The sequence below is a fragment of the Prinia subflava genome, chromosome Z (genome assembly GCF_021018805.1).
Source record: "Prinia subflava isolate CZ2003 ecotype Zambia chromosome Z, Cam_Psub_1.2, whole genome shotgun sequence".
NCBI classification, from domain to species: Eukaryota; Metazoa; Chordata; class Aves; order Passeriformes; family Cisticolidae; genus Prinia; species Prinia subflava.
The window spans coordinates 9,966,279-9,991,849 of NC_086283.1; the positions used below are offsets into that span (position 1 = coordinate 9,966,279).

At 40.9% G+C, this 25,571-nt stretch overlaps 1 protein-coding gene across 1 annotated transcript in view; it reads left to right on the top strand.

Moving 5' to 3' along the window:
- Positions 1 to 25,571, top strand: part of EMCN (endomucin) — a 52,685-nt gene that overhangs the window by 19,341 nt on the left and 7,773 nt on the right. Inside the window, exons 5-10 of the mRNA XM_063423023.1 lie at positions 6,664 to 6,786; positions 12,619 to 12,651; positions 15,363 to 15,434; positions 16,999 to 17,094; positions 18,739 to 18,763; positions 19,758 to 19,819. Of these exons, the coding sequence (XP_063279093.1) occupies positions 6,664 to 6,786; positions 12,619 to 12,651; positions 15,363 to 15,434; positions 16,999 to 17,094; positions 18,739 to 18,763; positions 19,758 to 19,819 (411 nt within the window). The remainder of the gene's footprint in view (positions 1 to 6,663; positions 6,787 to 12,618; positions 12,652 to 15,362; positions 15,435 to 16,998; positions 17,095 to 18,738; positions 18,764 to 19,757; positions 19,820 to 25,571) is intronic.

The following is a 25,571-nucleotide window of genomic DNA, read 5'->3' on the forward strand; positions in this document are numbered from 1 at the left end:
CATCTCCCTGTAACTGAGAGAGATATTTGGAAGGGTTTAACTTTTTTACTTTCTTCATTTGTTTATTTGTTTGTTTGGTTTTTTTGTTTGTTTTTTTGATAATTGAGAAATAAAAAATAAATTATTTCATGTGATAAGAATGGTGTCAGAACAACATCCCTTTGTTTCTTATTTTTATGTGTTACAACACAATTCCTATTATGTTTCATATTATTGTGAGTTGTAGTACTGAAAGAGAGGTGGTACTAATTACTCTGCATCAATCTAAGGAGATAGTTTTATTTCCCATGAATCTTCAGAATAACATATGTGTTGGAACATCAGATTGGATTTTAGAAAAAGAAATGAAAAAACCCCACAAAACCAAACAAATTAAAAAGCCCAAAAACTCCCAAACAAAAAACCCAACCAAATAAAAAATCAAACCCACATACACAGAAAGTAGTTGGGTTAATTTTAGGAAGTCAGTACACTTAGGATGAAATTCAGTCTCCCTTGTCTATGATATGCACTGTAAATGTTTGCTCCAGTCTTCTGATGAATCAGAGCTTTGGAGCAAACTTTTTTTTTTTTTTCTTTTTTTTCTTTTTTTTAATTGATTAAAAAATTAAAATAAGTACTCTGGATATTTACCTCTGCAGTCAGTGGTACACCAATGCACTCACAATTGATGTTTACAGCATACTGAACTGTTAAGAATTATTAGAATGTGACTTCTCTTCCCTTGGCTTACTTGTCTGAAAAAGTACCCCCGTGAAGCAGGCTGCATGCTTTTTTGTGTGCAAATTTTCCTTTAAAGCCACCCCTCATGGACTTAAGCTTGGTAAGTTTCTTGGAGATCTATTCCCCTTTCGCTTCATGGTTTCATTTTCTACTGAAGCAGCTTTCCCGCTGTGTGTTGAGTAAAGAGTGGTCTGATTCTCAGCCCAAAGTCTTCGGGGTTTTGGCTTGGCTTTTAAAAGCCACTGTTGATGAGTCACAGAATACACACAGCCTGCCCAACGCACGCACGAGCTGCTCAAAGGGATACCAAAGGCCCCGAAGGATCTCTTAAAACTTGCAGTTGTGGCACTGCAGGCCTGTCAGAAGCCTGCAGCATGGCACATTGCATTACGGATGTAATTCCTGCTCCTTTCAGTTTGGCAGAGGCTCCTGGCTTGTGGCTACCAGAGCAGCACAGCCACCTGGAACTAAACCTAGGTGACAGATAGAGCTCCCAGCGGGGGAAAGGAAAGCTAATGAGGAAAGGCATGCCTGCCAGTGCAGCTTAGCTCCAGCCACTGCTCTGAGCTGGAAAACTGGTGCTGGAGGTGTGATGGGACTGGGCAAGAAGCTTTCAGCGAAGTGCTTCCTTTCCATTCCTCTTGCATTCTTTTCCCACCAGCTAGAGTTCAGTCCCTAGCTGCTTGTGTTGAGATTTGGGTTTAAAATTCCTCATTTAAGCTAAGCCCTCCTTCTCCCCCAAACCTGTGGTTAAAAAAAGGCTTGCTAAATTAACCTAAGAACAGGTTTTTCTTGCCTCTCAATCCCCTTCATTAGAAGGAAAACTGGGACAGCATGTCCAGGACATTGGAAGTGCCCTGCATTTTAAAAAATTGTATCATCTTTAAATGGAACACAAGTCCTTGGAAATATCTGTATGTGAAAACCAATTCTAGTGAGTTTTTTAAGACAAAATTTTGGTCTACGTTTCAAGAAAATCATAGCCTTGGCTTCAGCAGAAAGGAGTGGGATGGGACAGAAGGTGTCAGTGTTGGGACAAGACATGGCACCGGGGCTCTGTGCGTGTGGTCAGCCCTGCAGAAAACTCTCAGACCCCTTGGCCACCATCCGGCTGCTGGTGAGAGCCATCCCTGCCTTTCCACCACAACACGGGCACAGCAGGATTCCCTGGCTTCATTCACTGCCTGCTTCAGCCCCTGCCGGCACCCTGGCAGCAGAACCGGGCTGCCGGAGCTGCACTCCCTGAAGCAGCACAGGCACAGCAACACTCCTGCCCTCAAAACAGGCAGCAGAGGAAAGCTGGCTGCTGGCTGCTGTCTCTTTCACTAGCACTCTTTTCTCCCCGTTTTTGCACTGGCTGTGTGAAACTGAGGCGGAAATTAGTGGTGCCTTTGTTTCAAAATTTACTTCAAAATATACTTTTGTTGCATCTGATTTTTAATAAAAAACAGGCACCTCTGTTGTTTTGTAATGAAAGTCATCCCCTTCTCTGCTTCAATGCCTGCTAAAATCTGCAGCAAATTATTGCATTCACACAACTGAGATTTGACAGGGCTTCCTGTCTCCACTACAGTTTCTGTGGCTGCTGTCACCTTTTGTTATATATTCAGGAAAAGCCCCCAGTGCTCCATACACTGAATCTCACAAACATCTTTGTCTTTTATTTCTTTTCAAACTTCAATGTTCTTTTTCTCTTCAGCCCACAAATACAATCTCTCCTTGCCTTCCTGCCCTATTTATTGTATTAGAAGCCAACATTAGACTGGTCTCCTTGGCCTTATTTATCAATATAACATGTCACATCCAAGAGCTCACATTAATCGGTGACCTCACTTGTGCAGTTCAGGCTCTTAAAACAAGAATGTGTATGGTGTCACACCACAGAAAATTGCATCTGCAATCAGGATTTCATATCCTGGGACACCTGAAGTTATCAAAGAGAATAAGAAATGAAATGCAACAAAATTTTCTATTTTTCCTCCCTTGGACATGGACCAAGCATCTTATGTAAGATCAGTATTCAAGGTGTTATGTGATAAATAAGAGTGGATTTTTGACTGTTGTGTTTCTGAGTTATCTCATGCCACTTTCCTGGAGGACGATATATTATGGTGCAGTGGTGTATTAAATATTAATAAGTGACAAAGGGAAACAGTAGAGGATTTTTTTTTTAATCAAACTACCGGTAATTATAAAGTAAGTTTTACTTCAGTAACGCTACCAGAAAAACATTCTTGTAACAGGTATTGCTCAGTTTTCCTCTATTAGCACATGTTGTAGGTAAACACTGGGTATAGTTGGCTGCTGAGACATTTTATGCAGAGAGAAGTTTTAAAATATGTATTTTAAAATACTTTGGGGTTTTGCTTACCAGAAAATATTAAACTGCAGACAGCACATGCAATTAACTATGGAAGTAAACATTAAAACTGAGATCTGTTTGGTTACCTCCCTAGCCAATTTTCGTTCCTCTGAATGGACAAAAATATCATTGGATTGCTACAATGGGATTTTTCAAAGCTTTTGTGCATTCATTAATGTAAATGGCTTTTCAGGCTACTGATTATGGGGGCAAGTCCTGTATGTGTGTTAATGCTCAAAATACTAGCTCAAGGGAAAAGCTTTAATATTCCATTTAAGAAAGCTTTTGTGCCGGTATTTTAATGTGGTTTGGGTGGAGTTCGTTTTACCCCTTAAAAGTGTTTCCTTGATTGATTTATTGGTCAAGAAAGGTTCCAACACACAGAGAGATGTTTGTATTCTTTGCAGAGCATAGAGTATATGCAGGGTATTTGTGGATTACTTGAAGCATCTTACAACGTCAAAACCAATTAGGCGGCAGCTTACTGTAAAGAAAATTTAAAGTACTGTCGGGAAATACCAAAATGTATATGGGTTATACATAGGTTAAGTAGAAAGCCACGCTGAGATCAAGTGAGGATATAGGTCGAATTTCAGCTGGTTAAAGAAAAAGAAGGGTTTTCAAAGCACAGAGAGTAAGGAAATTCCTGAAGCTCAGACAGCAGCTTTGCAGGGCAGGTTCAGGTTCCCTGTTGCTGATTCTCCATTTGCCAGATACATGTTAACACCCTGCCATTTATCTTATCAAAATATCAGCAGGGAGAGCTGCATCACCACCAGAGAGCTCTGCTGCTGCAGCAATCATCCCCATTTGGGCAGCTATTTTACGCTCTGTACTGCTTTACCGTTTTTATTCATAATCAGCTGTTGACCCCAAACCCGTGATCCGGCCATGCGAGGGCTTTCGCAGCAGCAGCAGCAGCAGCAGCAGCAGCAGCAGCAGCAGCAGCAGCAGCAGCAGCAGCAGCAGCAGCAGCAGCAGCAGCAGCAGCAGCAGCAGCAGCAGCAGCAGCAGCAGCCGCCCCTCCGCGCTGTGCTGCTTTTCTGCGCGGCCAGGCCTCCCCCTGGCAGCGGGCAGGAATCAGGAATGCGGGCTGCAGCTGGCTGAGGCGAGGCGTGATGAATTACTGCAGCGATGTGTCAGTGGGGATGGCAGGGCTGAGTCACTGAGCCGCGCTGAGGCCCCGCCGGTCCCCGCACGGAGCCGGGGCTGGCGCTGTCTCCTGCCGCCAGGAGAGACCTACCTAGAGCTCGCACAGCTACGAGTTGCGGGATTTACCGAAAAGGCACATCTCCAGCACGCGTTACGTGCTGCTGAGTACATGAGCAGTGGCTGGGTATGGATGCTTCTGCTTCCACAGGCTTTTGGTGCAGAAGCTGTCTCATCTGCTGAATGCGCTGGTGGTGGAGCCTGTGCTGTGCATGAGGCATGAGGCTTGGATGCTGCTTCAAAGCTGCTTCAAAGCCACAAGTCAGCAGAGAATTGGGTTGCTAGGATTTAATCTTGCAGCGGAATTAAGGGAGCCTTACCCTCCAGGTCGCGTTTTCTGTCTTGGAAGCAGTGAAAACTGGCACACGGATTTTTGCCCTGCAGCACATCTACTTTACCCCTTGACGCACGGAGCACTGAGCCTGTTCTGCAGTCTGGCAAAATAAATGCAACAAGCTTTTTTTTTTAAGCCCTAAGTAAAGGTGTAAGTCATACCTGGTGCTAGTTGGGTCCCTGGGAGAATCTCATCCAGGCTAAATTTAAAAAAAAATAAAATGGAAATGCCAGCATCCCTCCCCTCCCGATCCCCTGCCAAGGCATATCCAGAGCACAGCCCGTGTTCCTGAGAACAATCTGTTCTCACAGCTCCCAAACACAAGAGGAGCACCCGAGGCTGGGTTGCTGCCAGGACTGATAGGATGTGTGGAATGAGTGATCCCCATGGGAAAACAGCCCTCTATGGGGTTACAGAGTAACTGGCTGCCTCACTACTCCTCTCTCCCACACACCTGATTGTTTTGTAGTGTTCACAATGCATATTTGTGTTTGAGTGTCTTACTTTTCATTTTCCCATGCAATCCTTTACTAACCTATGACAAGGGGGGCACAAGATAGTTGCTGTTACTGCTACAAGCCTCTGCATCTTAGAGGGAGTGGGAGGCGCCTCCATTTGGGGTTTTTTTCTGTTTTTAAAAATTGGTCTCAGATTAAAATTCAACATGTAAAATTCGAGTCTGAGGCCCCAACAATAAGAATCAAATGTTGAAAAAATTTCTTCTAAAGATTGGTTCAAAGCTTCCATGGAGAGAATGTAGGAATTGTTAACATTCTCAGATCCTTGCACTATACCACAGTAAAAAATGAGGTAGAAGAGTTTTTTACACTCCTCTCTACTGATTAGACTTGTTTATTGAATGGGTACAATGCTGAAGTTTCTGAAGGAAGCTGACATGAAATTCTGCTTCTCATTACTAGAATCCCAGTGAAAATTTAAGGCACTTAAATTGTTTTGTGTAATTTTCATGGCTCAGCCTTGAAAGACACCATCCCTTGCTGCCCAGCTTCTCTCAGTTTCCAAAATAACATGAATCCCTTGACTACAGTGACTTCAGCTCAGTCTTTCTTAGCTTATTGATTTTTGAAACTTGCCTTTCTAAGGTACTGCACTTAATGAACAAGAGGGGAAGGGAAAGGAGTTCCTTGTGGGACCAAACTGGTAATCAGTTTCTAGATAAAGTGAGTGATGAAGAATTCCTCAAGATTTACATGTTGCATGTGTGTGATGTTGCTCGATGACTGAAATGTTTCCTAAAGTTGTTTTCATTCCAGTGTTTAAAATTCATATGAAGAGGAACCGAAAACGGCTCAGTTGCCTCTGATTTATATCAGACAGGAAGTATAAGGTTACTTTATGTTTTATTCAGTAGGCACTCTCTTGCCTGTTACTCTTCTGAGGTTTAAGTACAGACATAGGAAAGATGGGCAGTGCTGGAACATCTTAAATTATTTCTGGTCATTCAGTGATCTTCAGTTCCACAGGCTCAGGTCATGTCCTGCACCACTGTCTTGGCCTCACCTTAGGCTGCAAATCTTCTGACACAATAGCCTTGATCTTCTGTTGACTGAGTGAGAGGAGAAATAAGACAATTTATTTTTCATACATTAATATTCAGGGATACATTTTTTCCTAGGCCTTAATGGCACAGAATGAAATAATTAACCCTTTGCTCAATTGCAATCTTTAAACTTTATACAATATCACATTATGTGACAGTTGTAACTGAAGCTTGATTGATTGATTGATTTTAAAATGAAGGAAAATATAGAGGGCATTAAGTTGAGGGTCTCTTCTGCTCATGTTGCTCTTGGTGCAACACTGTCTAACTATTCTAGGGTCCCAGTTCAGAGGTCTGGGTTCTCTGCTGGCACAGATATGAGGCTGTTTCTCTTGCTACAATATGCTTTGAAGGTGCCTCAGTTATGCCAGTAGTAACAATTCCATAGGGATGGTCGTTTGCCTGAGAGATGGTCCAGGATCTAAGACAATGCCTGTGCAGGTGCCTCTTACCTGAAATCTCTCTCATTTCCAGCTACACAAGCAAGTGGAACACAACTGGCACAAACTGAGATTTTGAGTGCTGCACCTACTACAGGTCTGTCCTCTTCTTCTACGGTCTGTCCAGAAAGAAACACTTCTGCTTCTGGAACCTCAGGTAAGTCTTAAAAACATACACTTTCTCTATACAAGCAGGTGAAAGGATGGAAATAATTTTGAATCTTTTCTTCATTTGCTGTGCATTGTTCTGGAAGGAGTATCAGATCTCCTTATTCATGCAGGGTACACAGTGTCCATGTCATCTAGCCCTGAAGTTATGTTGAGCGATGGGTGAACGCCCAAACATTCAGTTGAGATACATGGTGTCATTACAGGAGAATATAATTTACAAGTGATAACAGTAATCTTCACATATGCTGGTGAGGTCATTGTGTAGCATTGACTGTCAGAGGAGGTCACCAAGATAAATTCCCTGGCTGCAAAGCAGAGAAGACAAAGGAGGAAGCAGCTATAATTTTTGCAGTTATTGAAAAATCTGGAGAGAAATTTAATGCACATTACCAACTAAATGACATTGTTCAAAGTACAACATGGTTGCATGCAAGGTCAAAAATACTTTGATTCTTCCTAACTCCAGTCCAGTTTTATTGTTTTTCTGTGTGTGTTTTGGTGTATGGATTCACTAAGAAACACAGTGATGAATGCAGATGCCAGGTCATATGAATGATCATTTGTTATGCTTCTAGCTGGCTTAACTTTCCTAGGTTTTGAAGAGCCCTTATTCAGGTTTCCTTAAGATCTCTTGGACCTTCACTTCATTTAGTACTAACTCTTAGCTGCATGTGTGCAAATCCAACAAGGACATTGTCTTTGTTTGCATATCCTTTTTATTAATAGTAATGTTTAACATCCCCCAAGGGATACAAGACTCTTTTTGCAATCCCTGGATTGTGTTTGTGGGAGATAAGCATGTGTGTGTACTGTGATTTTTCCTCATAGAGGATAGGATTGGATATAGAACTCGACCAATATTGTATGCTCACTATGCACTGAAATGCTTAGAAGCATGCAAAAATCATTATAAGCACTTTAAGAAAGTTAAAGTCAACTAAAGGCCACTGATTCAGAAAGAAGTCTTTGCAATTATTTCAATAAACCCATTCCCCATAATGCATATACTGTGACCTGTGGTTACATGGCTTTCTTGTTAGGTTTCATGTCTTTTGGCAAATATAGGCATAGCTCAGAAACCTCACCACTGCTATACTGCAATAAAACAGTAAATTACAACATTTTTAATTAAAAGGTCTCTCACTCAGGTAAGTTCTCCAGGTTAATATTCAATTGTAATGCATATCTGACTGTGCATCATGTGTATTGAATTACTTACTATGCTGTGTATACAATTACAATTTACACTTAAAATTTGTCAAGAAAGTTTTACAGACTTCCTGGGGTCTGTTTGCAAAAGTCATCATCTTACTCATCTTACTCTGCTATAAAACTTCTTGAGCTCAGAGACTACCCAAGATGCCAGAACAATAATTGCCTGGCTGAGACAGAAAGAATCCATCTATCCAGGGGCAGTCAGTCTAGATATCATTGGCATAGCCAGTGCTCTGAGTTCCTATAAAACTGCCATTTCAAAATCACTTCAGCCCACACCAAGATCTCCACACCATCACCTTTCCTGTCTCCTCACAGCACCAGGTCCTTGCTTCTTCCTTGAAGCTTGTATATACAAGAAATCCCCTTTCTCACCCTCATGTTTTAGGTAGCCTATCCCAATTGGTTAAACCTTAGACCACCCTTGCTCCCTTATTCTCTGTGTGTATTAAAAAGGAAAAAATGTCTTAGTTCTTTCTAAGCAGATTTCTTCTCCTCTGTGCACCCAGGGGAAGACATATGCTGCACCCTAATAACTTTAGGCAATGCAAGTGTGAAGCCAGTAGTTTCATCCTGTGCTGAGACTAGAGGAAATGCCACCTCTCACACTGCCATTAGATTATTTCTAGGTCTCCATAATTTCACATTCAGGGGCTGGATGCCTTTTGCTCACCAGAGCAGGGGCTGGTGTGTGCCAAGGCTGCAAGCCTTGGGGGATACAATAGCTTGCAAGCTAGAGGTATCTGAGCCACATCTTCTGCATGGGAGCTCAGAGGAAGACAAATTAATGTGAAATAGATCCAAATCAGAACATTTCTATTTGGTATGCCCAACCAAAATAATCCAGCTGGCTAAATATGTTTAGTTTTGAGACCATTTTCCTTTTTTTTTTTTTTTTTTTTTTTAAATGCCATTTTGGTGAAAGTTTCCTTTCTTGATGCAGAAAAAGAAGAAAGCACATTTTGCAGAGAAATTTCCAATCAGCTGTATCAAAAGATCAGGGTGTGGGAGGAGTGCTACAGAGAGCTGGAGAGCGACTGAGATGAGTGGGGGAGCCTGGGAAGGAACATGTAGGAACATCAGAGAACAGTGTGGCTGTATTAAAGGAGATAGAAAGCACCAGCCACAGAGGAGGTGCTGCATAGTGCTCACCCAGGCTAGAGGAGGCAATAAGGACTGTTTTTAGCTAAGAGAGCAACCTGCATGCGTGCCACTGACACATGCATTTCTTTCACTTTGGCTGTCATGTAGAATATACCTCCCACTCCTTCTCCACCTCCACAGAGGATTGCTTGCTAATATTTAATTTTCTCCTTTTGTTTAATTAATGAAAAATTGGAGATCAGAGTCTAAATACATCTGAGAAACTGCAAGTATCATGGCTTTTTATTCTGTGATCTAAACAACAACAAAAAAATCCATAAAGCAGTATGAGCTTAAATTCACCCAGCAGGGTGGTAAGATTAAATGATCTATTATAATAAAGTGTCAGATGAATCAACCTGCTTCATCTATTGATATCTTTATTGCACTCCTCCAATTATAAATCCTACTCACTTGATTCACAGGAGGCATCTCCCTAAGAAAAAAATTTTATGAGTAAGACTAGTAGAGTTTGACTCTTTCTGTACACAAACTGCAGGAACTCTGGATAGTGATATTAGATAAAAATTACTCACTGTATCTTCAGCTCCTTTCCAAAGAGAGAGACACAAAACCAGAAGTTTCTGGGAGATGGAAAATACAGCAAAGCTTCAGTTAACACTGTTACTGGTCTATGGTGTGGTCAAGGCAAGAAAGGCTTTTTCAAGTTTTTAATTTTGCTTTGATTTATATTGTGGTATATCCCCTCTGAGTAATCAGCCAAATTTATTCATTTGTTTTGCCAGTGAACACAGTTGGATGTGGCTGCACTCCAAAAAACAGAAGTAGCAAACTGCAGGGTATCCAGGCTGCTTAGGTAGCGGCTGTTGGAGAACAGAGGGGGGAGAGTTTAGTTATTGGTCTCTTTCTCCATCTGTCGAGCTTCTCACCAGTGCTGAACTGACTCAGGCAGGCAATTTCAAATCAAACCATGGTCACGAGCCAATTTTTTTCCTGTCCTCCTTACTGCACAAGGAGGAACCCAGCACAGCCAGTGTTGCACACCTCACTTTTCATGATGAATATGGAAATATTCCTGGATTATTTATGCAGAGCATCTCGCTTGCTGCCCCAAAGGAGGTAGCAAGCTCTGTATAGGCAGCTAGAGCAGCTAAAATAACTGCTACCAAGTGAAATGCTGCTTTTCCTTCTGCCCTTCTCTTTCTAGAGAGAGCACCAAAAAGGGCACTGGATGGTTATTTAGAAAACACAAACTGAAAGCACCTGCTGAATCACTCCGATAAGCACAGCTTTGTTTGTGTGGCAGGACTGAGGAATCTCTGAACAGAGGGTGAACCAGTGCCTTGCTTGCATGCTGGAGACCATTTAAGAAAGAGAAAGGCATGAGATTTTTGCAATTTAATTTTTCATGTTCTAACAAAACCTGGATGAGATATGTTCTGGAAAGTTGCTGGTACTTTTATTGTGTGTAGGTGTGTGCAGTTGTTAAAAAATAACAGAGGCCCAGAAACAGAGGGCAGGTGGCTGCTGTCATGTTTCCTTCTTGGGATAATTTCTGCTTGTTGAAGAGGCAAGGTCTGGCCAGGACAGCTGCATGGCTTTTGGTTGGGGGTACTGAAGCTCATGTCCCACAGCCCTTCCTATTTGCAGAGACTTATGTCACCTGCATTCAGGTTTGAAAAGCCATTAAGTCTTTGAGGTGAACTTGGGTATCAGTCCTGGGCTTGATATGCTTTTTCACTTTATTTGTTTTAATTTGACCCAAGATGCTTCAACTTGTTTGTAAGAGTGAATGTAAAGGAAACTGTTCCATTATGTTAAAACATTGGAGCTCATTCAAGGGAAAGTTCCACAGACTTGAGAAACAATGTTCAAAGTGACTTCATAGAGAAGTGGCCTATTTGTACGCCTTGACAGTCTTCTGCCTTTCTTCAAGAATATGAACACACAGGGCCTTGCAGTTTGCTAGTTTGGCCACACTCTGTGTGATCACATGGTATTTTTATCATGGCATCCCACACCTTATAGGCTGAAGGAAAGGCAGTACTCTGGTAATAAGCAATCATATCATATTTGGATGTTTCCTTAATGTCAGGTATGTGTCCTCCTGCATTCTAGACTGTATGTTGTTCCTTTGACAAGTGATTTGAAGGCTTGACAAGTGATTCCTCAAGGCTTTTGCTTGGTTTTGTTGGTAATGTTGCCCAGCATGGTATAAACATTGCCTATGATTCATCACAGAGGTCTTCTTAGAGCACAGTGATATTGCTGTTTGCAGATAGATTGATGAGATGACAAAAATCTTAGAAAAAGAGTCTCCTCTGCATTCTAGGAACCCAGGGTGAGGCAACTGTATACATGCAGGAAACTTTGCATAACAAATATTTAATATGTTCAAGAAGAACTCTTACTGTTGACTTTTAAGTACTTAACTTTTCAACCTAAACACACTTTTCATGGATGTTTGTGATTAAAATGGCAGTTTAAGTTTTGTCACATGTACTATTAGCAAAAGCAGTGATTTTCACCCCAGTGGCTGAAGTGATCCATGGTTTTAATTCTGTGGAGAGAGAAGGAAAAACAAGAGCAGCATTCTGGTTTTCAAAGAGTACACTAACAGCAATAGAACAATGTGTGTTACAGCTCTGCTGTCTTTGTGCAAAGCACCAGTCCACAGCACAGAAAGTGTAGTGAGGGTAAAGGACTGGATTTGTGCTCCCTGGGGAAACTGGTTTAGAGGAGCATGGCAACCCAGGCAATCAGGGGACAGGCTTAATGCCTGCCTGGAGTCACAGCTGCCTTCATGATGTTGCCTCTGTGATCCCCCACCCTGGCACAGCTGGGGCACAGAAGACACAGCCACTCTAATTCCCAAGCCTGCCACAGTCTAGACATGCAGGAACAGCATCACGGTAACAAAAAATATATTGTGCACCAAAACTTGTGAAGTAGCTGGGGGAAGCTGACAGTAGAACCAATAAGCATTGTGCCCAGTGCTCTGTAAGGTCAATTTCTCCCTCATTACCAGTGCCTCTTGCTTCTGCTGCTTGGCAGTCTGCTAGCCAAAAGCACCAAGACAATAAACAAAGATTTCTTTTTAAAGGGTTTTGTGACTCTTGAAGATGTGTCTCAATTAGTTTCTTTTGTCGAAACACTTACTTGTCAGTTAAATGTCAGCTATTCACTCCCAGGCACTTTTTCAGTTTTGGGAGGAGTTTTTAAGAAACATATCCATTAATTCAATATTTTCTTCTCTTGAGCAGAATAACAACCTAGCATAGGCTGGGCTTTAGATTCTGCTCCCATCTATAAGGAATGGCTGGAGACTTCTACAGCTCAGATTTTCTGGGCTTGGGAGCAGTGTTAGCATGCCACTTGAGGCAGCATTTGTTGTGGGGGTTACTGAGCAGGTTCCTGGACTCTGCTAGCTTGCATGACATGAAGACTCTGGACATCTAAAACAGATACTAACAAACCTATCTTTTCTGTTTCATTGCAGGCCTTCCCATGAGCTCTCCAACAAGTTCAACAAGTAAGAACAATAGAAGAGGTTGCTCTATGCACATTGATGAAAAAAGCTGATGTGAGGTGGGAGAAGGGCAGCCTGAGGAAAGGAAATATTCAGAGAGCAAGAAGGATCTAGGGAATAATGTACCTGAAACACAGTGCAGAGCAGTGGAAGAGTGATGTTCAGCTTAAAGCACTGAGTAATTTTCCTGTGATTTTGACTAAACACCATGCTGGACTAGCAGAGACTGGAAAGAAAACAGGGTGGGGCCACAGAAAAAATCAGGCCTGGCATATTAAATGCAATGGGAAGCTGTTATAATTAGAATGATTACCAAGGGTCTTGTTCTTGTCAGTGGCCCTTGTTCCTCATCCTGTAGAGAGAAGCAGTAAGTCCCAGAGTAAGGCAGGTTTCCTGTGCTAATGAACCTGTATTGTCCTATTTTCCTTTCTCTGGGCTTATCAGGAAGCAGTCTCTTCTGTACTGGTCCCTGCAGTTCTTGCTGCTGCTGCCTGCAAAATCTTGGCCCTCCTGTTACCATGGTAGATGTATTTCTCCAGTTGGTTTTTATTCTGATCCCAGATTATTCCATAACTGGAAAATACCTTCCAGATCCAGACAAACTAGGCAGGAGGGGTTGACATGTGAAAAACCTTAATGAAAGAAGTGGAGAAATGAGCTTAAAGTTTCAGTTCCTTACTCTGTTTTATTCAGTAATGTTTCTTTTCAGCTGCCATATTTCTTATTGATGGTCACAAGCAGTTAAAATGCTAACATATGGATTTTTCTCTCTTTCATTACTCACATCTTGCTCAATTGCCAGATAACCAGAAAAAAAAAATAAACCAGTGGATTTCAGTCCTCAGTTTTTCTCCTGAGGAGAGACACACATCTCCTGCACAAATGCAGGGACACGCGTTCCTGTTTTTCAGTGCAGTTTGTTTCTGTTGACATTTCCAGTCAGTATCCAGGGTAACTCATTGCTGTGATAATTGCCTGCTTGCCCTGTATATCATGTAGTATACCAGATAAGGCAGCAAAAAACCAGTAGTATTTCCTTGGGAAATCTGAAGCAATCACATGGAATTAAGGATACGTAGGAATTATTTTAGTCACTTGATGATGGCTCAGTTTCCAACCTTACATTATCACCCCTCAGCAGGGGTGATAATGCAGGCAGCAAGGGAAAGAGAACTTGTGCTTTAAAGAAACAGTGACTTTTCAGGGATAAAGTCTTGGACAACTATTGTTTCCTGCACTATAGCATCAGAATGTCTGAGCTATGACTGTATTGTTTAGGTACCATGCATGCACACAGTAAGTGATCATTTTTCTCCAAAAGGCTTCTGTCTGTGTCCAGACAAATGAGGGTAGAAGAGTGGGGAAAGGGGAAAGAATACAACCACATTTTTTAATAGTGAGCATGAGTTTAAAATTGGTTTTGCAAGGAAGAGGAATTCCTACGTGGTTGGGACAAAGAGACATTATTTGTTACAGTAACTCCATGATTATAGTTATAAGTACTCCCTACATAAAAGTTTCTGTAAAAATAGGAACATGTCTTTCAGAGACTTAGAACAAAATTGTATTCTAGGCCTCAAAATGGCCATAGGACATTGGTTTCAGCGACTTAATTAATTTCATAGCTTCCACCCTACAATTTGAGGAACACCCTCTTCTGTTCTTGGGAAGAAGAACCATGCAATCCTACAGGTGGGGATTGTGAGTAGGTACCTGACCAACAAAACCTCAGTGGCTGCCACCATGTCTCACTACTTATATATGGACCTATAACCTTTGCTAGGACCCTTTTTTAACAGTTCACCTTTCCCTCAGGAAGACAAAAGACACCTTTGCTTGAGAGCCAATTCTGATGTTTAGCCAGGCAATGGAAAGGCTTGACCTTGCATCATGTCTGTCCAGCCAGTTGACTCCTCCAGTGGCAGTGAGCACTTGTCTACTTAAGCCTCCATCCAATATGGAATGCAATTCCACATCCTATATAATGTACCTAGGGAAATGACAATGCTTGCATTTTCTGTTTCCTCTCTGGAAGTTCAGTGATTATTTTTTCATAGGCTGTATGCAACAAGGTAATAAATATTTTGGGTTGTTGATACCTGACTCAAATTCAGATTAGCACCTGAAGGCAGAAATGCATTCCTTTAAATGGCTGGCCCTAAAAAATGTCCCAGAGGCTCACAACATTGCTCTCTCCAAATGGGGCAGAGAGCAGGCACATTCTATAACAACACTCAAGAAATTTGCTATCTACTAATATTGCACCTCTTCAGACTTCCTCATCTACTATTAGGATTTTTTTTTTAATTAGCAGTGAAATAAATTGGTCTTTCTTCTCTTGGGGGCAGGTCTATTTTTCACCCTTTTTCTTGTTTATTTACTTGTTAAAAAAATCTCTTGTAATGTTGACGAGTGCCATAACCTCCTAAAAGTGAAAAAGTTTGTAGCTCATAACCTGTAAGTGGACAAGCAGAGGATCCTTGGGCAGTCTGCACCCACACAAAGTGTGTGTCTCTTTAGGCCACACTAGATAAACTTTTCCACCCCTCTTGCCAAGTCATCTAAGTATTATTGAGAAGAAATATAGATGTGAAGCACCAATTGAAGCTCCAGAACTGGGGACACAGAAGTTGTTTTGGGAGGGTAATTTTTGAGAGGGAGTTGTTTGGGGAATTCTGGCAATACATGCCTGAAAGGTATGATTTCTTTTGCAGAGCCAACTTCTGAAAGTCCTAAAAGCAGTTCTGGAAACCAGACTCAGACAGGAAGTGATATCAGCTATTCTAGTGAGTATTTGTACTTTGTTGCCCTGCTTTTGAGTTTTCAGTTGATCAGTTTTGCTTTTGATGAGTGATTGGAGTAGCAGACAAATGAAACTGGCAGTTTTATTTCTATCCTTATCAGACTTAGGCTCTATTAAAAACCAAATTTAAATGGTGGTTGTTAAACTCCTCTCAAAGAGAGACAGAACTTAATAAGTTGACACCACTCTCACTGTAGAGAAGCACAATGAATAATTTTTATTATTCAAGGACTGATTCAAAGTGATAAAATTGGAAAAAAAACCCAAAAAAAAGAGTCGTCCTCCTTTAGAGAAGACAGAAGGGAGCATACAAAAAGTTGCTCATATATATGTTGTACATATTATATGAATGTGTTGTTGTGAATGAGTGATATGAATATATTATTCATGTTGCCATGGGAGGGAAGGTCTAGGAGGCAGTCTTCTGCAGACTCTTTAAGCACTTGGTATTTGTGTGACGCACGCTATTTAATCTTTCATTTTAATATTATGCATCTCTGGGGCAAGAGTGTTGCTGCAGCTTTGTTGTTTCCTACCCAGAGTACTGACTAAGCAAAATATGTTTCATGTTTTCCCACTGTAAACTGTCTCCCTCTAGTTCCACAGATGCACAGACACATCTACATGAATATTAAACATTAATTGCATCAAGAGCTATTGCATGCACCCTCCCCCTGACACGGGGCTTAGGCCAGCAGGTGGGAGAGTGCCTGCTGAAATTGAATGTGCCCTACTGCTGCCAGAGAAATGATAAAAAAGAAGAAACTGGGCTTCTATATTTCCCAGGGAAAGCTTCTCTTCATTACATAATTCTTTCTCCTTTTTTGCTTCTTGGCTGGGAAACACCTGTCAGGAAATGGCAGATGGTAGGAAATAATAAAAGGAAAGAAATGTCCTCGTTTTAAAAGGAGATCTTGCATTTTCTATCCCTGGTTGTAAGTGCTGTGGAGAATGTTACTGAATTATGTAATTCGTTGGTGTCCTTCTGGGTGCACAATGTTAAAAGCACAATAATCACTTCAGTTGCTGAATTTCAGACAGGGTTGGGTTTTTTTGGGGGGGTTGGGTTTTTATACCCAAAAAAATGGAAAAATAAACTGCATGTTTAAAAAAATATTTCTAGACCACGACTTTCTCACAAAAACTTTGAAGGCCATCAACACTGGGGTTGAATGATGTTTTCATCAAAATTGTTGATGTGTTTTCATCAAAATTATGGTAGGCCCAGTGGAGCAGGTGCTGAAACCTTGTTTTTCTTACTGAAAAAAGGGTGAAACCAGTTCCACAGGGCAGCATCAGTGTCAGGGATGGAGTAAGGGTGGGAGAAGGGAGAAAACTAAGACTTCCCTCCATAAAGCATCCAATCCTGAGGCTCAGTGGTTGCAGGAAGAATAACAAGAGCAGTAGGTTACCCTCTCCAGAGAAATGGGTAGTGTTCGCTGAAGTGGAGCTGGAGGTGCCTCTCAACTTAGTGTGTGCAAGTACCGATACACAGAGGCAATGTAAATCAGAGGCAGCAGCCAGAATTTTGTTCTCCCCTTTTGCAGATGTTATCTTGCCAGTTATCATCACCCTGATAGTCATTACCCTCTCTGTCTTCTCACTGGTGGCTTTGTACAAAATGTGCCAGAAGAAAACTCCAGGTATTTGGTTTGCTTTCTCTGGGGCGGGGGGGAGGGGGTGTGGATCAATGTGCTTTTTATTAATAAAAGATCTCTTTTGGACTACCTTATCCATCACTGTTGTAATGTGATGGGAAAGCTTTTTGTGTTTTGCCTAAAGTGGGAAACTAACACTTCATTTTCAAAATCAGTAGGAAGACCAGTGTGAGCAAAAAGTATTTTTGGAGAATATATAATGCTGTAAAGCTTTTTGTTCATGCTTTTGCAGCTACAAAGAGCTAACAAACACCTGTTCTAGCACAGTCAGATAGAAATAGAGATTGAAAACTAAATTTGAAGATATTCAACAAAATCACTTTATTTATTTTATCTTTTTTCTAGATACAGACAAAGAAATATCAGTGTTTTCTTCTGTGATATACCTGATACACACATACACATACACACACTTGCACATGATGCATGAGTAAAATTTTCCAGTTACAGTATAATGTGCATGGAGCAAAATCCTTGAGCAAACAATATTTTCAGAAATAGTAATTTTGACAGAGCAGCTGAAGTCAGTATCTGTTTCTCTGTTGTCCTTTAAATACTTAAGGTAATGGATTATAGTTCCATCAAAGTTTATTTTCCAAAGATTTCAGGGTTGCCTAAGTAGGCCACAGGTAAGTGTAAATTTCCATTAAGTGAAAACCCAGATCTGAATCCAAACTGTGGTTTTTCTGTCCCTGTAAGCTGGCATGATTTAGGAGACCTGTGCAGAACTGTGAAATAACAAGGTCTTGGAAATACAAAATCACAACAGGGTGTTGAAGCTGTAAACCAAGATAAACAGCATGTCACAACAAATTTAGCCAATGACATGGAAAAACAGACCCAGATAAACAGAGGAAAGTGTGATCCTTACTTAGGAAATTACCAAATATTTAGAGCTGAGATAAAGATATGAGATGAGGAACATTTCCTTACCAGCCTCCTTATGCACAAATGTCATCAGGCACAGTATTAGCCAATTCATTTGGAAGATAGTGTAGATATCTGTAGTGCTTCCTGTAGGATTTGCCCAGATCTAGCCAGTGCACTTCCCCTGTACTTGGTGCCATGGAGTTGGCTGATGTAACCCCCTGGCCTCTTCCATCTGCCCACAATTGCACATAAGCATAAAATACATTCAGCATATGATTCATTTTGGGGACAAACATGTTCCTATCGATGAGGGTAACAAACTCTGTTCTCAGACGTCATGCCAGGCTGTACTCCCTGGGGGTACTGCTTCAGGAACACCCTTGTTCCCTCAACCCCCTTACCCTGTATCTTTTAGCTCAGCTGTTGTGTACTCAAGAGCCATTGCATGCTCGCATCCTCTGTGCCAGCTACACAGGGATTTGGGAGCTGCAGTGAAAAATGTGCTTCTGTTGTGCTCTTGGACCAGTCAAATGTCATTCTCCTTGGTTTCCAGAAGCGTCTGTACAAGCAACATCAGTTCACTTCCACAGATGACCAGAAAAATAACAATTATTATTCAAACTGGTTGATTGTGTTTATGAACTTAATGCAATACTGCAAAATTGCAACGAGCCTTCTGCCAGCTGCAATAGCCATGTCTAAATGTTTGGGGTTTGAATTTCAGCAATCAAAATGATTTCAACTTTTTTCTTCTTCCAGAGAGACAAGAGAATGGTGCTGAACAGTAGGTTGAATCCTTTTCATTGCTTTGAGATCTCTCACGGGGCACTTGTAAATGTAGCAGATTTTGGATAGGATCTACTTTGATCTTTCTCTATTTAAACATAGTAATCAATTGCCACCCCAAAGAGAAATATCCTGTTGAAAGTGCTGCACTTGCAGTTACTGCAGGCCTGTATGTTGACCAGCTGTTTCAGCATGGATAGAAATGTGGTGACTCTCAACTGTTCTGCCATTGATCCTTTTGAAGTGGATAAATAGCTTATGCTGTGCCACAGGACTCATTGGCCCAGTATTTTTTCTTTCTGTTTCACTTTTTGCCCCATTGATCCCTCTCCTCTATCCCCCATCTTTTCCCATCCCCCTTCTTTTGTTCCTATTTTCAGTCTTTTTAATGTGTTTCCTTTTTATTATGGATTATTTATATATATATTTTGCTTGTTCCCCCTTATATCATGTTCCTCTGTCCCATCTTGTTTCCACTGCACCATTAGCATAGCCTCGGTTGAAATAGTAGTGGCATAAGGAGTGTGAGGTGAGGGAAACTGAGAAAGATCCATTGGAAGATACAAACTAAAGACCACTGAGCTTGACAGTGACCACTTTTATGATCAAAAGCAATGTTCAGGCTGCTGATTTACTTGGTAGCCCTGACTCCCTGGACATCTGAAGTGGTTATTCTTTGCAATTCAACATGGCTAAAAGGCTTGGATTGATGGAAAAGATATTACTCCTTTTCCTCCAGATGTACCTCTTCTGTGAAGTCCTAGATTAAATCTGGAGTCGTGAAACTTCATTTATTACATATTATAAAAGAAAGGTATTTTCAGAGATGTTAGTATAAGGTATTTTCTACCACATGACCCCACACAAAGCCCATTTTAAGCCTACCAGTTTAGACTGGAGTAGATGCTGCCTCCTCAGGACCATAATCTTAGAGTTTTGTTTGGACGACCAACATGTGTGCTGACTGCTTAAATGTTTTCTGACTTCAACAGAGCCCAGTCAGATAAAGAAGGAGTTAAACTTCTTTCTGTGAAGACAACTTCTCCTGAGACTGGTGAGTATTTCCTTTGTATGTATGTCTGTTTCCCTCTCTGAGCTCAGAGAAGAGCAGCTTTTAGGATGTCATTTCCAATAGCAAACCCATCTTCAGTTCCTGACAGGTTAAAGTCATTGCAAACAATTCCTCTACAGAGCAAATCCCCAGATTGTGATCCTGTAGAGCTGTACTGTAGATACTGCAGTTCAGGTGTACTGTGTGTGCTGTCAGTATTGGGGGGTGAGAAGTATGACTGGTTTAGGAAAATATTTTATAATATTGATATTACATCAAATCATTGATGGTAAGTGATCGAGCTAGGGATGTTCAGGAATAACAGTGATTGTGTTGTTTATCAGCTAGATCTGGCTGTATAAGGAGGTTTGAAGACTGGTAATATCAGAATCACAGAATGCTGAGAGTTGAAGGGACCCTCAGGTGAACTTAAGTGAATGACCCACATGAAGATCAAAGCCACAACCTTGGTGTTATTATAACTATGCTCCAACCAACTGAGCTAATATCCCAGGGATCAAAAGGTTTGGGAGTCAGTGCTGTATGTAATCAGGATTCTGCTGGAGTTGGTGTCAGCAGTGTTCAGTCAGCCCTGTACTCAGTCACCCTTTGCGTTCAAAATCCTACTCTCATTGCAAATCCCTCTGTCCTGTGCTTCAGGTCTTTACAAAATCTGTTGTAATAAAGCCTAAAGGAAAAAAGGTTACTGATAACACGCACAAAAGAAAGAAAAATCTCAAAGCAACGAGATGGATACAGTTGTAAGTTCTGGAAAAAAAAAAAAGAAAAAAAAAAAAAGGAGTGGCACAAAATAAGAGTAAGGCAGAAAAGAATTCTGACTAATCAATCAAAACCCCTAAATCTTTCACGGTAGAGCTAGTAATGGTGGAACTCCACACCTTCACCCAGTGCTTTCTCTGTCATGTAGGTCCCACCTTCATCTGCAAAAGTCCTTCCATGAAAACAGTCTCTTACTTTCTACTTTTTAGGTACAATACTCTTTTTGTTTTTAAGCTTTTTGGCCATCTGTTTCTTCCACTGACATTTCTGAGGCTGACCAATAACTGCTCTCTCCTTTTGTCCAAATCCTTGGGAAGTCCTCTGAAATAGATCACCTGATCTGAGCTATCCTGTCCTTGCTGGAGAGGCACAGTTTCATGTCTCCAGCCTTCTCTGCAAGTCTCACAAGCTTTTGTGCAATCCAGAAGACTCATAGGGCATCTCTGGGAGCCCTCTCAGCAAACCAGAGTCATGCAAGGTCCCCAAGGCCTCTTGACACAGAGCTAGGGGCTAGAGGGGGACAGGAAGGGCCTACTCCATCACAGGACACAGGGTAAAGGCAAACTATAATTTGGCACTTAGGAGCTTCATGATTTGGGAAGGAGGTTTTTTGTGGGGTTTGTTTGTTTGTTTGTTTGTTTTGGGTTTGTTTTTTTTTTTAATTTATTTTGGTTTGGGTTTTTTTTTGTTGTTGTTGTGTTATTTTGTTTTTGTTTTTTAAGAGTATGTCTTTTGGGAATGGACTTTTGGCTTTATTTTGAGTATGGAGTTGCGTGTATGTTTTCTTAAAATTGTACTCTTTTTTTGAAAGCTGAATGAAGTTAAAAATTAATTAATGGATGTTTTTTGATTGATTCTGCCCCCATCATGCCATTTTCAAAGATAAGAGGATTTCACTGACAGTAGCAGAATTGTTTGTCATTTACAGCAGGTTAAATGCTATAATTTATGCAGGGAAAAGACATAGGCTCACTTTTTTTTTTCCTTTTTCCACAAGAGAGCTCTGTTGCCTGTTAATCAGCTACTGGTTCACCAAATAGCTGAGCATTTTCCATCTAGAGGATGCTTGATATTCTTTTTTACTGAACTATGATGTGTGCATGCTATAATTAGAAGGATTGAGTCATAACCACTTAGAAGACAAGATTCTTGCCCTCTTCTCATTAATACAATTCATATTTAAACTAGCTGCCATTTTCGCTTGAGTTCTTACATCGTTATGTTTCAAAATTAAACATGCTTTCACAGAAATTGAAGTACTGCTTTTGCCTAGGTTTTTAGATTAACTGTATTTCTTAAATTAAAAGCACTCTGGCAGAGGAGTCTGTTTCTTCCAGAAATATTTGCCACTCATACAGCTATTTTAATCAGATTTACTTGTTTATTAAAAGCTCAGGCATAAAGGCAAATATTTCTCAGGGTATAGACACAAGAACTGCTGACTCATGGGCTTTCTCGCAACTCCTGACAATAATTGCCCGGCATAAAACTTTTTTACAAATGTTCCTCTTATTCCTTGGTCCAGCTGTTCAGAAAGTGTATGTTGTGGCTGTCTCTGTACATACCAACAAAACTGCAAAAAAGTTGTGAATAGAAAGACTGGAATTAGAAAGATCTAAAGAGCAACCTTAACTTTACAGGCAGGGCTACATCATCCTCTCACTATCAATAGGCAGCTACTCCCTAAGGTCAAACATGTCTACAATGTTTCTGCTTTGAAGTTCTGCTTTGATATGTATTCAAATTAAGCTTTATTAGAAGTATACATTCTATTTTTTTTTTTTCATTTTTTCTTTTCATTCCAAAGAGAAGATTTTGAGATTGTATAATTTTGTAAAATATATTCAGGACAAACAAAGCCCTACAAACTCTTCAAGCAAGCAACCTAGAAAGACCCTGTCTCAATGTGTTGTGCATAGATCTTGATCAAAGGTTATGGTGAGTTTAATCTTGCCTTCATTTATCTCTCTAAAAACCATGCCAGCTGCACATAGTTGAATAAGATGTATGTGTCCAGAGGGCTGTTTATCCCATCTGCCTTGGACATCTATCTTGAGCTGGAATGGGCTGACCTGTGGTGGTCCATTGATTCCTGAAGGATCCTATTTTAGGACTCCTAAAATTAGATTGTGAATATGAAATGAAAGAAAAAGGAAAGACTCCTTTTTCAGAGACACAGCTGAATTAATTTTAATCAAGAATATTATTTCTAATACCTACAATTAATGTGAAAGAATACAGGAGAAGAATAGATTTCAATTAAGCCTGGACTAAAGTAATGTGTTTTAAAGGAGTAGTATACTATAGGAACATCAGGAACACTAGGTAAAATGGAGCTTTAATATTGTCATTTTTTATAATTCTTCTTAGAAAGATGGAATTGCTAATGGCTTTGAGCTCTACGGCACAACTAGTGTAGAATGGATGTAAAGTATAAAACCATAGAAAACTAAATTAGACTAGACTAGAAAAATTTTTCATACATGTTTGTCCGTGAACTGCAGCACCTGATGCAAGATAGGTGCCTGTTCTTGCATCTTACTTGAAAACTCAGCTTGCATGAAAATCACCTCGAAAGTTTTGCACTAAAGTACAAATGCAGGACCTATGGCAGCCATTTCATGTTGACAGTACAGGCAAATTTAGGGTGGCTCTCCCTAGGGAGAATAAATGTTCTTTTACAATACAGTGGTCTAGAAAATCTAGCAGCAAAAATATTTATTTGAGATTCAATATAGCCCACAGAACTGTGCACTTATCTTGTCAGTGATAATTATATTTCCTGAGAATATAAGATGAAGGGTTTTAATTGATGACTAAGAGATCAATACCATCAGCCCTGAGATTAAAGTATTGCCTGTCTTGAAAACAGACCTAACATTGTCTCTAAAGGGTCTTGTGTATTAACTGAAAACAGCAAAGGTATCCATCACCTTTTTAGGACTCAAGAAAAATGTTGAGGGGTGAAAAATTCTCAGTTACAGAAAGGCTGCTGAATAGAAATTTGGGTAAGGCTATTCCATACAGGTGTATGACATGTAGTAGAAGCATTGATACCTGAGTAATGACTTCAGAATTTTCTTTTATGGCCCTTGCCTGGCATAACTATTCTGGAGCAGGTAAAATAGATGAAAGGCTTTTTTAGTTGAAGCACACCAGTTCAATATTCAATGAAAAGTCTCATAGGTATGTGCAGGTGACATAATATTTCAGACATGTTAGGTATAATCCTGGTGCCTGAGCATAAGCTGATCCAATAAAGGATGATTTACAACCAGACTGAGCTGCTTTCAGGTGAAAGGGTAGAATATTACTTACTTGGCTTGTAGAGATATTGCCCATTCTGCACTAAATTTGCCTAAAGGGTGTTATATGTGTCAGAGCTGAGGTAGCTCAGATTTTGGTGAGGCTCCTGAAATGGAAGGTGGCTAGAGAAGGATTTGTGGCACATATCTGCATTAGGGCTTCCTGAGGAAGCTGTGGACAAAAATGGAAACTCAAGTGTTGCTACTGAACAGAGATGGGAAAATGTATCAGGCAACGATGGATATTTAGGAGACACCTAACCTGTTCCATTTGAAACACCTTGAACTTATTGCAATCACACTGGAGAAAGAGATCAGTTAATACCTAGAGGTGCTCTCTGATGGCAGTGCACTGCAAAGATTGCATGAGCGGAAGAAGCAGGAAAATTTGCCCTCTCCATATGCTCCACATCTCTTCCAAAAGCTGCTGCTCTTCAACAGTAGTGATGGCTTCACTGCTGTTACCTGCTGCTTCAGCTGAACCTTACCTAAAGAAAACCCACTGCAGTGCTGGGGCTTGGGCATGGAAAATCCTGTGGTGTTCTGAAACAGCGCAGTCGGATGACAGTGTCTTCATCACTGCTTTCCATAACCCTCCAAATGCTGAGACTAATTGTTCTGCCTCACTCATCAAACCATAGATGTGGTTTTGGTACAGTGGGACAAATCAGGAGCCGTGCAGACCTTGTTTCTTGTTATGCTGAGTACATCTGAGCATGGCCCATGGCATTTAAGAAGGTAAGAAATCTTTGGGGTTTACCTCATTAGGAACCAACCCAGGGAAATTACCCTTGAGGGGGGCTATGACTTTGTAGTGGGCCATGAGGTTTCTTAAAAACGGTTGGGACTTTGACCTCTTTCCCATTGTGTCTAGGATCAATATGGATGTCTCTAAGAGCAGGTGAAGAATCTGAGTCACTAGATGATTCACTCTGTCTATGGAAATTCCCTTCCCTCTTCCACTTACTTGCAAGATAAGCAGTGTAGGTCAGTGAAGAGCAGTCTGCTGGCACACTGCGTGCTTAGGAGTGGTAAGAGTGGGTGCTGCTGCTAATGTAGGATGTGATTATTTTTGTTTCCTATTCTGAGATGTAGTTTCAGGGTCTTAAGTTTTTTCCCCTGAATGTAGAACATCTAGAAGCTGTTCTATAGAAAAGGGTCCCCTTGCAACAGAGAAAGGTATCGAGTACCTCCTTCCCTCTCCTTTTGTTTCTCATTTGCTGATACTCTATTCTTTTTAACCTTGTATCATAAAACAGCCTGAAGTTGTGTTTCCTTCTTCACAGAAACTGGAAAATAGACTTTATTAACTTAAGGTTTGACTCTGTTTATGTTTACTCACACCACAATGTTCTGACTGCACACACTTCCAGCTGAAGCTTCTGGACAAAACTGTTGTCAAAAACATAGTTAAACTGTAGTCAAAATAGCATATGTTTCCTTCTGTACTTCTAATTTGGTTTGTGAGCCGTGCATATTTTCCAGGGGTTTTAAAGCAGTCGCTTACGTTCAGCCTGCTGAGGGTCAGGTGATGTTTTCTCCTGTGAAGCATTTGCTGACTTTCCAGCCTGCAGCTTTCTGAGATGCTCCTGACGAGGGAGCCATCTCCCGCCCTTTGCTGCCTGTTCAGCAGCAATTGCCTCCCTGTCTTTCACCTGAAGGCTTCCACA